Source organism: Priapulus caudatus, unplaced genomic scaffold (genome assembly GCF_000485595.1).
Source record: "Priapulus caudatus unplaced genomic scaffold, Priapulus_caudatus-5.0.1 Scaffold12, whole genome shotgun sequence".
NCBI lineage: Eukaryota > Metazoa > Priapulida > Priapulimorpha > Priapulimorphida > Priapulidae > Priapulus > Priapulus caudatus.
Genome location: NW_014577073.1, coordinates 91,032 through 104,665, shown reverse-complemented (window position 1 = coordinate 104,665; position 13,634 = coordinate 91,032). Strand labels below are relative to the sequence as shown.

The 13,634-nt window shown below is 44.4% G+C and overlaps 1 protein-coding gene across 1 annotated transcript in view; it reads left to right on the top strand.

Moving 5' to 3' along the window:
• LOC106807801 (midnolin-like) overlaps nucleotides 1-13,634 on the top strand; it is a 66,959-nt gene that overhangs the window by 48,303 nt on the left and 5,022 nt on the right. Inside the window, exons 5-6 of the mRNA XM_014810258.1 lie at nucleotides 1,760-2,284; nucleotides 7,490-7,580. Coding sequence (XP_014665744.1) covers nucleotides 1,760-2,284; nucleotides 7,490-7,580 — 616 coding nt within the window. The remainder of the gene's footprint in view (nucleotides 1-1,759; nucleotides 2,285-7,489; nucleotides 7,581-13,634) is intronic.

The following is a 13,634-nucleotide window of genomic DNA, read 5'->3' as shown; positions in this document are numbered from 1 at the left end:
TCTCACTACATGCCTCCGTTTTTTCAATCGCGCTCCTCCTCCTCTCTCTCTCTCTCTCTCTCTCTCTCTCTCTCTCTCTCTCTCTCTCTCTCTCTCGCGCGCGCGCCCCATCTGCCATTCTCTCTCCCTGCCACACAAAAGACTGGTAAATCCACAAAGCCGACTGACAGACAGGAAGACTGAAAGATTGACTGACCGAAAGGCAAACAGACAGACGGACAGATAGATAGACAAATAGATAGGTGTGCATATTGCAATCACCGGTGCGCGAAATACGCGCAATTAAACGCCGAATCGCCAGAAAAAAACGCTCTTCCTGTCCGCGGCGGCGAGTGCGCGTTAAATGCGGGTACGTAGTATCATGCGTTTCTCACGGCCACAAAGGGGTTAATTCGGCGAAGGCGTGCCGGTGCCAGCGCGCTATTAGTGTTCCCTCGCGCCCGCGAGTGTTGGCTTGGCGTTGCCGGCCGTTAGACAAAGCGCACTGTCTGACGATGCCAACTGGCGCTTGTGTACGCGCTGGTCGGCTCGGCCGCTTGGGCCTTTGTTTACAGTTGTGCGTGGTCCGCCGACCAGAATGCACGCCGACGTGCTGAAAGACAAACGCTTTGCGTCGGACCTCGGCGAGGTGGGTGCGGGTGCGGGCGGGGGCGGGGGCGGACGGGGGGTGAAACACGGGAGAGGGGCGCGTGCACGCAGCGCAGGCTTTCGCGCCGCTGTAAAACGCCGGTGGGAAAGTCCCGGCGCGCTGATGGGGATGAAATTGGCGCATTGATGCTGACTTAAAGGGATAACTTGGCCGGAAAGCGATGCAGCGCCTTCCTGCGCTCGCGTACGTTGCGGCGAACGCGCACCTATACATGGCTGTCAGCGCCGCCTATGCGCGATGCTCGTTTGAGTACGATGCTGGTTGTATGTACTCGCGCACGTTGTAGCTAGCTTGTGTATGTGCGTGCCTTCATACGTACGTGTGCGTGTGCACGTTTGTGCATTGGCGGCGGAATTCGTTTGAATTATGCACTTCAATCATAAACCGACTCTAAACGTCCGTGTGGCTGCTCTCAGAAGCTCGATGCGAACAACGACTCATGGAGTAGCCTACGTCGATAGCACATAAATGGCTGCTATAAACTAAATTGCAGTTCTTATATGCCGAGAGTGAACACATATCTGCTTGATATTCATTTCGCGCAACGTCCGGCCACGACAATGGTCACCGCGCCAGCGTGGGAAGAAATCATTAAACGAACAGTTTTACGCATGATGTTTTTGAAATTTCTTTATGGAACCGAGCATGTATATTGTTCACGTTCCGCCCACACCGCCTCCGCTGTGGACAGGACTGTAATATTTCATCTGCGCCGAGCAACAATACATTGCCGCGTTAACGCACAGCCGCGAGGCATGCGATGCCAGCGTCATTTTTAACGATTTATTAACCCTGTGTATACGTAACGTAGGATAGCATCGACTATGCTATGGCGAACGTAATCTATACCTTTGCATTAAAATTAATGCGATGTGATCAAGAGCTCAGTAGCAGGCTAATGGGATTGTAATCTAATGTATTTAACGAATCCTGGAAATCTCTGATGAGGAATCTGAGATAAGCAAACGTTAAATCAAACGAGGGTGGGGGAGCTAAAATAAATTAAATGCGTTACGCCGATGTAAATAGAGCATTCTCTCGATTCGTTATCGTAGTTCAACAATATTTCGAGCGCAAACTCAGTCGAATTTCGTCTTCTTCTGCATTCAGGTGAACGACTTCCTGACGGGAAAGTCCCCTTTGACCTTGGCCTGGCGCTTCGAAGATCACATGATGTTCGTCCAGCTGCAACTCTCAACGATGGTGCCTGGCGCCACGAGGCTGCGGCGTACCAGCACGGTAGCGCCCCCTAGGCCGTCGTCAGCGTCGTTGGTGCCGTCGTCACCGTCAGCGTCGTCGGTGCTGTCGTCACCGTCAGCGTCGTCGGTGCAGTCGTCACCGTCAGCGTCGTCGGTGCCGTCGTCACCGTCAGCGTCGTCGATGCCGTCGTCACCGTCAGCGTCGTCGATGATGTCGACATCATCAGCGTCGTCGTCGTCATCGCCGTCGACATCATCAGCGTCGTCGTCGTCATCGCCGCCGCCAATGTTGCCTCGGTCGGTGTCTTTGGCTGCGAGCGAGCGGACGACGAGTCCGGCGTCGTCGATTCCCACGCTGGACATGAAGGCACTTGAACAAGCCAGCCGCAATCTGACGCACAGGTTGAAGCGCCTGTCGAACACACCCGAAGGACCGGTGAGGCCCTTTACTCTATATTCACTCCACTCGCCGCGTAGCCAGACCATAGTTAAGTGTAACTACGAGTGAGTGCATGGCCCCCAACTAACACAGCTAAATCTTATTTGTTGTAAAGCCTTGTTCGTATCGGTGGATGAACTCGCGAGGCAACCGCAGACCGTACTGGGTATCAGACAATTCAGCAATGACAGCTTCTTTAGATTATTGCACCCCGTTCTCTCTTCCACTATTTCTGTCATTTTATTAGCTTTAGCAAACCGTTAAATGAAACCAACGTTACTCAGCCGCGTGCACCCTTGAACGTGAATTTGCGAAAGATGTATGTTTATTATTGGATACGCCACTTTATTATTGTTGGCTTTATATTATTGAAACATTGCCGAATGGTATATACTGAGGGGATCCAACTGCAGTCTTCAAATTTGGTTTATACTGAAGGAATCCAACTGCAGTCTTCAAGTGTGGTTTATACTGAAGAAATCCAACTGCAGTCTTCCAGTAAACGAAGGCGATTCATGAAAAATCAATCCATTCGGGTGCATGCTGCCGTCTCGTAGAGCGTTGAACGCGAGTAGTCGGGGTGTGGGCGTGGAGAGGAAGTTAGCGCAGGCAACACACACAAAGCAAATGCCAATACGTCACACCGCGCAACCTGAATACACATAGGAATTAGGAAAACATTGGAATTACCAATGTGATTGGGGCACACACGCACGCACGCACGCACACACACACACATACATACACACACACGCGCGCGCGCAGACGGAGAAAGAGCGCGATAGAGGGAGAAAATAAGATAGATAGAGAGGGAGAGAGAGGTTGGTGGGTTCTTGTATATATAAGATAGCCGAGTCGGTGTACAGTTAGTGTTGGCTGTGGGACAGGTTGACTGTTTGTACTTGTGTATTGTCTGCAGTGCATGCGTGGCACGGTAAAAATACACGTGCCGGGTGTCCTGGTCGAATGGGAATTCTTGACGATCGATTCCGTCGCTGGCAAACTTTTATTGTGGTGGAATTTAATCGGGGCGGAGGTATTTTAAACGGGGCGCAACGATTGAAACAGGGGGGAGTTTTCCCAAACGGGGCGCGCGCGCCTCGTTTGCGCAACGTAGGGAGAACCCTGGATGATCACTTGTAGAGCACACAATAGTATACAGCTGAATTGTGAGTAATGCCACTCGCAAAGTGTAATCCATCTACAAAAAAATAAGAGACATGATGGCAAGTTTGGCCGTTGCTAGGTGAAGGTCTAGAACAGCTGACTAGGATCGGCCTTAAATTCAAAATTGTATTTGTAGGGGTTGCCGGAGTGACGATGTCAGCAGTTATGAGGGATAAAAACAGACGATGAAGATTATGCATGCAACGTTTTAGTCATTTTTGGCAAACTGCCATAATGCCCTATATGGCCCGCATGCAGCTTAGGAGTTGATGATACCACAGTATTTTAGTTGATTTAATCGTTAAATAATAAACTACGAAGTCGCGCTCTTCTATTCACGCCTACTAATCAGATACATTATATTATTATTGTTATTATTATTAATATTATATAGATTTTTGCAATTTATAAGAATGAAGTAATACATTTTTTGCCCCTATTTTGAGGGTCATGTCATTTGGTGCCAAATATGATGTCATTCTATCTCTGTTTTTATTATGTTCTAATACCCTCTGCTTACCTCAGCATATTTTTTATTGCTATAAAATTACATTAAATTTATTTCACCTAATCCTAGAGTCAATCACATCGATTTAATGTAAACCCATTATATGCTACCTTAAGCCGGTCATTTTTTATTGTTCGAATTATATTTAACTTGTCATAAATCGTTGTATAAGCATAGATCTGCTTGGAATACAATTTGATTCAAACAGGGATTTATTCATTTAGCAAATCTCATAGACTTAATGAATTAATACCAGGCTTATGAATGTATATATCTAGGCATACTGGCATAAGGAATAGGGTATGCAAATAGCAGTACTGTGCTTTTTGGGAAGTGGAATTTGCTAAAAACAATATATTTTGCGTCACTCGATCTATTGCTTGCAAAACTCAATCAGCCTCGTGCCTTAGTCATGAATTTGCTTCAACCAGTACCTACATCAATCAGTAGAGCAATGTAGCAACGTCTCCTTGAGAATGCGTGAGGTGGCTATGATAATGGAGAGGGTAACTTGTGATGCTTTCTTGCTGCAGTAGTGCTTCACTCGTGACTTATTGCACAGTAAGATGGCGGAGGTTCGTCGTGCCACATGACGTTGACTTCAGACCATTTGTAATCGCTTTCACGGTCATGGTGTATCGGCTGTTGTGTGCACGGCGAGGTGACCTTTCACTGGCTAGTCACAGGTGAGACTTTCACGCTGGCTTGCTTCTGAGCTGGCACACCGGTGCCTCCGTCCCGATTCGGCTCAGCTAATCTACCACTAGCCGATTCACTGTGGTAATGGCGACTCCACTTGCGTGTGCTCGCGTCGTCGTCGTCGCTCATTTACCGTGTGCTGTTGACCCGACATTTATCCCTGGGTTAGAATAAACTCCCGCCTCCGAAGGAACGTGCGCTTACCAGCACCTTGCTCTTTCACTCTCTGCATGTTGGCGTGTGTGCGTTGTTGCAACCGAATTATCAGCCGCCATGTAACCACAGACCGTAGATATAGGGAATGACAAAGTCTGTATATATATATATATATATACACAGGGCATGAAATTAGCCAAAATGTGAACAGGCCCACCCAAAATTTAAAACGGACCCTTAGACAAATTGAACAGGCCCTCACAAATTTGAACAGGCCCTTAATTTTGTTTGAACAATTTATTCCATTCCACAAGTATTAGAGCTCTTTGTGTTTATTAGGCATACTCGTAGTATTTCAGTATTTCATTGCTATCAGTGGAGTTCTACTTGTTTGACAGGAATTGCTGGAACATGATTTACTTCTTAGTAGTCACTAAGTAAAAACTAGTCAGGAAATTGGTAAATATTGTTCATATATAAAGGCAAGGTAGGCAAAATTTTGAATAGGCCAAGTGGACCGATTATATGGGGGGTTGAACCGGTAATTTCGTGCACTGTATATATTATATATATATATATATATCTACACACAGACGAACTAGTACATATGATGTAATAATCTATTTGTACGTCTGTGCCGTAACTATAGCGGATTTGGGTAACACCGGGGAGCCGATTCTTTGCTACCATGTCACCATCAAAAACTACACTATCACGAACATCGGTCATTCAAATTAGATATTTCCTTTTTATTTGTATAAACTAGTTATTATCTAGGAGATTAATTAGTTAATTAATAACCGAGATTTAAAAAAATAAGCTAATAATATTGATATTGAGAATCGATTTTATTGCCAGAGCTGACTGCCATACATTGTACATACTCAGGGTGCGAAATTTACGGGAGTCTGTGTGACTCCCTGAAAATTCTGCCATACTAACTAGTTCGTTCCAGAGCACGGCCTGGTTGCTAGCGATCGCAACGCCGGCGAGCGGGCGCGGCGTGGGTGGACGATGAGTCATGCACGCTCGCTGCCTCGCTGCTGCTGCTGCTGCTGCTGCGGGGAGGTCGCGGGAAGCCAGGCAGCAGTGACGTGTGCAACGTGTGGGCGCAGCAGCAGCGTGCTCATCACGCACCGGCTGCTGCTGCTGCGAGCGCGCGCGTCATTCTATCGTCGGCAGAGCCGCTTTAACCCACTCCGGTCGCGCGATTGAATAGCTGGCTAGCTGGCGCTGCGAAGCGATGACGTAAGCGATGACGTAAGCGATGACGTGTTTTTTTCGATGGCGTTATTGCCAGGCCGTGGGCGTTATATAAACGACTGAATTGAAGCACACGAACAGCAGACCAAGCGAAAATGTATATATATATTATATATATATATATATATATATATATATATATATATATATATAGAAGTAAAGTCACACACGAACACCCGTGTAGATAAAAACAACATAATATACTATTCTATACCTTGACTTTATATATATATATATATAGCATCATGAAACTTTCGATGTTCACAAAACGTCGTATTTACGGAACGATATATTAGTTATATATGCAGCAGTAATGGTTGTTGTGTAATATTGTGTGACCACCCACAATGCATGCAGATCCGTTGTGGGCAGGTGTATTAGTTGCATAGGCCGTTTCCAATACGTCAATGCGCGATCACCGGTTTTTGGAGATTTAATAGCTAAAATGACTCAGCTGAAAATTGCCAAAGCGACACTGTCAGAAATTATACGAATACGAATTATATAAATCGTGATATACATCATCTATTATCCCATTCAATGTCTGAGATATAATAGAGTTGTGATGATGCTGAGATTTCATAGCTAAAATGGCTCAGCTGAAAATTGCCAAAGCGACACTGTCAGGAATTATACGAATACGAATACGAATGATATAAATCGTGATATACATCATCTCTATTATCCCAATCAATGCCTGCTGGCATATTATTTTTATATTTAGTGTCTAATTATCTCAACACAATTAGCGCGGCTAGTGGAAAAGCGGTGCGTTTTATCGTAGCGTGTATGCCAATCTACGTCCTACCAAAATTAGATCAGACAAGATCTAGAAAAAGTAATGTTCTACAGACTTTTTCATTCGCTTGAATTAAGAATGAGTTATTTTAGGCGAGCAAAAATTACGCGCAGCCGCTTTTAGTTCCTCGGGTCGTAGATGCGAACACTTACGAAACCGCCGCGCGAGCACGTGTTTTCATTTCAATGTTTAGATACTAACATTATTATTTTTATGTATACTGGTTCTACCTAAATAGACAGACACAGGGAACATATCAAGCGTGAGTGTATTCCGTCTTGCTATTAGTGAGTGTAAGATGAAACGCAGAGTTATAGGATCCCCTTATTACATTTATGTACGCTCGCTCGTTGGTTTCGCTTTGTATACGTACTCGTTTGCTAGTGCGATTAAGTTATTAACACTCGTGCAGCACAGTTTCGCGTATGGTTTTCGCGAAGCGTAATCCTGCATGTAATACGTGTTTGGAGTGAATAACCTTTGTTCGCGATGTACGCGTAGCAATAGTAACGATCGGAATAAGTAAATGAGGTGCGAAAATATCATTACTACTAATAATAGAATGACAAGTGATTTCGTGATGATGCCCACGGCGTGCCTCTGTTTGCAGAAGGAAACGGCGACCCCACCTCAACCGGCCGGTGCGATCATAGAAAGTCTGAAGGCACATGGCAAGGGCGTCTACTCTGGAACGTTCTCCGGTGAGTGAACACGACAACACCTCTGTTGTATGCGTGAAACAGAACAAGAGGATACGCAGAGTGTATACATTGTACATACTCAGGGTGCGAAATTTACGGGAGTCTGTGTGACTCCCTGAAAATTCTGCCATACTAACTAGTTCGTTCCAGAGCACGGCCTCACAGAATTACCGTATTTTTTCACCTAATGTCCAAGGAAAATTGGGCAGACGTGCAACCGCACGAATCTTCAAAATAAGCACATGTATGCGTTATTGTTAATATCTTTAATTTTGAACCTCAAACTGCGGACTTCCTCATTTTGCTGCGGACTCCCTCTTTTTGAGGGTAGGATGTTCGTTGGACTCCCGTGTTCAAAAGTTAATTTCTACCCCTGCATAATCCCTGCCTAATTTTATACAGCCTCCAATAATATATTAACTCAAATCAAATTGGCTCAACTCCCCTTCTTCGTAGAATAAATAATATTAAATATAGATTGTATTGCTCGGAATGCAGGAAAAACGCCTTTCAAAGTAGCTTGTCAAAGTCGTTTGCACATGTTACCACTAGTGGGGAGTAGGATGCACATTAGCATGCCTCCCGCACGTTGTCGCCACGTTGCTAACATGTGATGCACACTACGGGAGGGGGCACGAATGGGCCATCAGGGCTAATTATGAAAGCCAAATATCTGGTATTTTAAAACGCACCCCCCCCCCATTGCTCTAGCTCTTTATTTAGCCACACTTTCACTTTTCTTTTGTCAGACGTATAAATATTTATTATTCACCATTATAATGGAATTTTCAATCTATTCGACAGTCGATTTGCAGAGACTGTTCACGCGGATGATACAATGAACACTATTAGGATCACAAATGCTGAAGGTCGCCGCTACTTTGTACTTTGATATCTTAAAATATCACAGTTGAGGTGTGGGTATAAATAGAATTAGAGAGGCATCCAAGAAGAAACTAATTGAATAACGAAAGTTATTGCGTCTACAGAGAGGGCGGGGAAGAAGAAAAAAGGAGAGCTGAAAGAATCTGTGTTCTACGCTATCTACAAAAGTCTCAAACGACCTAATTTCTTTCAACCCTCATTTCTTTTAGCCCGTGTAATAACAGTAAACTTGTTCTCACAGTGCATGCTCACAGATCACTAACCCGTGGCTGCTTCGGTCTCGTATATACACAAACTGAACTTAACTAGATCACACTGACCTAGTTTTAGACAATTTTAGAGCGTAATGCCCAACAAAAAACGCAGTCAGTTCGCACGTTTATTTTTGCTTCATTCGCAGAGTTCTCCTGAGATAAGAGCGGCTATGGGCGAAGGACTGGTGCATGTAGAGCGGAAGAATAGCTTTTCACTGCCCTGTGCCTTTCAGCTACGTGAAGTACACGAATCCCATAACATGGGGTTAAGCCATTTTTCACGTAAATGTTTCTGTCGGGCCAGGCGCACCCGCACACTCTTGAAGAATCAAACGCAGAACGCTTTTAGTGCTTTTCCAGCAACACTGGCAGTACGTGCTCCTTGTAAATCTGAGCGTGTCCACTGGAAGCCAACTCCCGCTGCAATGCTGGTGCATCCGTCACAGATATCACTCGAAAATCTGTAAAACTACAAACGACTAATTTAAATCTGTGAGGCTGTACCAGCGACCCAGCACCGTCGATCATGCCTTTAACTCCTAATTCGTCACGAGAGACTGTCTCTCTCACTTTCGTTCTCGGCAAATGCCAACAACTCCGGCTGCCAAATAGATTTACGACGCAGCTTGAACCGGCAAAGAAAATACCAAAACAAGAATAGCAACCGAGAATGTCCACTGACCTTAAACTAGCACATGGCAACTGGCAGAGCACACCGAGCTTTCTCTCTTTGCAACTGCGCCCTGCCGAGTCCACATCCACACACACCGACCGGTGTAGATGCATATACTTCTGCATGAAAAGCATATATGTTTAGCTGTATTTCCCTCGCAAATTGGGTAAAAAACATGGCTGCAGTTATTATAAGTATGACCAGCAGGCTGCTGGCAGCATTGTACAGGTTACCTTATATAAACAGAAAACCTTGTCAATTGCTTATTAGAGCTTCGAGTATCGAATAGATTAAATTGTGAATGGGGGAAGAGTATTTATCGCACACGTTTGGTGCGACAAATAACTGCTGTCACTGAATTTCAAAACAAGTGCCACAGAGCGACAGCGCTCAACTGACGTGTACTGTAGCCGGGTATTCTGATAAACTCACTGGCAACCAAATCAAGTGCGCCCTCCCTCCACCGCGTTCGCGCTCAGAGCATATATCTAGGATACTACTAATACAGATCTAATAGCAAAAGTAGTTCAGTCCTTTGTTAACAGTCAACAAAATGAACAAATCCATGTTTAACCCTCCTCTTGAGGGTCAAAGGGTTATCAGCCACTTACTCTTCGCACGTCGTACATTTCATGGTCCTTTCAATAAAGTGATAAAAATGGTAGGTCAGCGCTGAAACAAACAAGTTTTGCACTCGGTCCGTTAGACAATGTCCTCAGAAAATGTCTGATATCTGACCTTTCCCCCATTGCCCTTTGACCTATGACCTCCAATTTCGCACTGGTGATGGGTTTCCTCCCCATCACACTTTACATCGAATATTACGAGCGTAGGTCGAGCCGTTGAGATTTGTGCCGCAATTCCGTATTTCCTCATACCTTAAGTTAAGGGGGAAATATTCCTACTCCATTGACACATCTTGACCTTTGACCCTTCACCCCCAAATTCGACATACCGAGACCTTTTCGCGATTCTTCCCCCCGAATGATGATATGTTCACTCGCTGACAACTGCTAGCTAATTTTACTTAGCAAGTAACATTCCATTATTTACCTTCAGATTATCAACAGTTCCCTGTAGCAAGATTAGTATGAGCGGTCTCTTCTCTCCATAAAACAGCAGCCGCCCAACAAGACTTAATTCCTTTATCCACCTCTGAATATTCCTCACATATTTAGCCCTTGCTCGCATATGGTCCACGTGCAGCACAGTTGTTGCCAGATGCAAACAGCTGTTCTGGACGTTGCTGGGGCGACAAGAGGTTTTGTGTTCAGGTTCGCTGCAATCCACTGTTGGCGCATTGCTTTTCTCTACTTCACTCGATTGCAGTTTCTTGCCCTCTGTAATTGCATCGTTTAATCTTCCACTCTCTGAGATTCTGTTCTGTTTATGGCTACTACTAGCGACGGTGTCCACTTGACATCCTTGCAACTGATCCTGGAGCCACAGGATGATGCTCAGTAACATTGCCTCCCCTGCCAATGTCCGTGCGTATTCATTCACCTGCACAAGTATATAGGCAACATTAAAACTCACTCCATGTACAGTCTTGAAATTTCAGTCAAATTCTATTCTATTATATTATAGTCACTTATAGAATTTTAATAACCAATTCTATCTAATGATCTTTCCCCTTGCCTTTGATTGTAGTTCAATCACACAGTATAATGGCTGGTGGCAAGTCAATGTCACAGCTGCGGGTGTAGTTGGGTAGGTATTGGGTAACGCAAACAATGCTTCTATAGTCGGTTGACCCTCTACTCTCACTTGAATACAGAATTCTGTTGAAAACAATGAAGTACACAATTAACTACTACAACGCTCTGAATTATGCATCATTACTATCTTACTTGCAGGCAGTAAGGAGGGCATATGCTACACCATCATCACCAGAGTTGCTATCTAGAACACGCGCATACACACATGCAGGCGCGTGCACGCACGCACAGACATAACCCAAAAAATCAACAAAAACTTTGTGTAAGTGATTTGATGATGGCAGCTGTCACTGCCATCATCAAATCACTTACACAAAGTTTTTTGTTACATTTCAGGTGTTTTCATTATCTGTAAGTTAGTGCTCAAATTACACGGTGGCCATGCGGCCATTTGCCGTGATGCCCCACTCATTGGCCGTAAAGCCCTTCTCAAAATCACATCGTTTACGGCCACTAGTGTCGATGTTTTTTAAGAGGTGATTTAATTAAATCAATCAATTTACATCTTGATTGAAATCCACCAATCCAATTCTCAGATGTGATATCTATCCGCTATCGAGACTCTAGAGGGTCTAGCGCATTCGGTTGCCCACTAGTTCAAACCTGTTGCGGTACATCATACCAGCCGTCTGTGGTGGGAAACAGCGTTTATGATAGGTGGCAGCACTGCTCAGTGCATAACATTAATTTTCTGTACGAAATGACTTGTACTTCATGTCAAGTAATATGCGCTGCACCAATGACAATCTTTACAGCCATATAATGCACCCACGCACGCACACACACACGAACGTTTATTTATTTATTTATTTATTATATAAGTGAGGTAAGGTAATTGGATAAAATTGGTATACACGGGCAGATGCTACTTGCAATGGAAATTGGGGTGAATCTATATTATATCTTTTCTTCTTTCTCTGGGATAAATACCCAAGCACATGGAAATGTTTGCATGATCGCATCCCTGCTAAATGTATTATCGGAAGGTCCATATAAGGTACTGCACAAGTGTTGTGTACCTTGGGAATATAGCAGGAAAGCAAGACAACAGGCAGCCATGTCTGAACTCAAGCATAATACAAGAGCATCATTACTATCTTACTTGCAGGCAGTAAGGGCATATGCTACACCATCATCACCTCAGTTGCTATCCAGATGAGATGGGATACTAGAGAAGCGTTGCCGAAAGGAGGTGTTGATCCCAAGCGCTATAAGCGCAGATCTTGCGCGCAGTTCCACGGCAAGGCGCACGCGACCGCGGGAACGTCCTACGACAGTATGCAGCGCTGGCAGCTATGGATCCGTGCGCCGAATGCATAGGCCGGCGCACGAATCCATAGCTGCCAGCGACCACTCGATAATTTTACCGGGAATACAATGAACGCTCCAAGGAGGGGATCAACACCTCCTTTCGGCAACGCTAGATCCCATCCTTAATTACCAATGAGTACAGTTTTATGTGAGTTTCGCCTAAGCAGCTGAAGGAGCAAATACTGTATACGCCATATTTTTTGCGTACAGATATTTTCGCGAATTCAGACTTGACGGACAATTTCGCAAGTTGTTAATTTCGCGGTCGGTGAATTATGAAATATTCGTTATTATTCGGTATGAATTATTCGCGGTCGGGGACGCGTTCGCGAAATTCGCTAAAATTAAACCACTGCGAAATATACAGCGTATACAGTAACCTGATTCTAATACCAATACTGGTGTATAGCTACTTTGGGATGTCATATGCCATGCAAGAATCATAACATAAGTCATTGTTATACAGATTGAATTTGACTCACCTTATAAGCAGAATAAAGGACCGAACAGTAGAGGGCATATAAATACAATTCCAAGCAGGTTCTAGTGATACATGTGTTGTTTTGAGCCATCCATATATATATAATATATATATACATGTACCTAATCCATCTAAAAGCAGAACTACAGTGTATTGCATTACATACATGTGCATGTTTAAAAACTCACCTAAGTACGCACCAGAATGCACAATTTCAAGCTGAAAAATGCAAAAGCTCCCTGGTGTCGGAGGGGGGGCCCCTCCCACACCCTTCCACCCACTCGGTCGCTCTGCTCCCTCGCATAATCTCACTCGACTCTAACTCAATGTTGGCAGCCCAAATAATATAGGTTACACCTGTAGATAATATATAGGTTACAGGCAGCAGTGGCTAAAGCTTGTGAGTGCTGAAGGTTGAGGTTAGGGTAAGCTAGGGTTTGGAGGTGAATTAGTGTTGGGGTATACACAATGTGTAGTGATGTCCCGATGATCGATTATAATCGAAAATCGATCGATTATAGTCTCAAATTCGATTATCGATTATGAAAACAAATAATCGATTATCAAAAATACAAAGAAAATTTTTTTTTTTTAAATTACTAAATTGCAACATGGACATGTATTGGTAGCGAAGTAGAAGTGCATCAGAGTGTAGTCCAGAGGACACCTTCATGAATCACTGTTAACATAGGTCCTGTCTGATTGCCTACTTATTGACATGGACAAATTGGA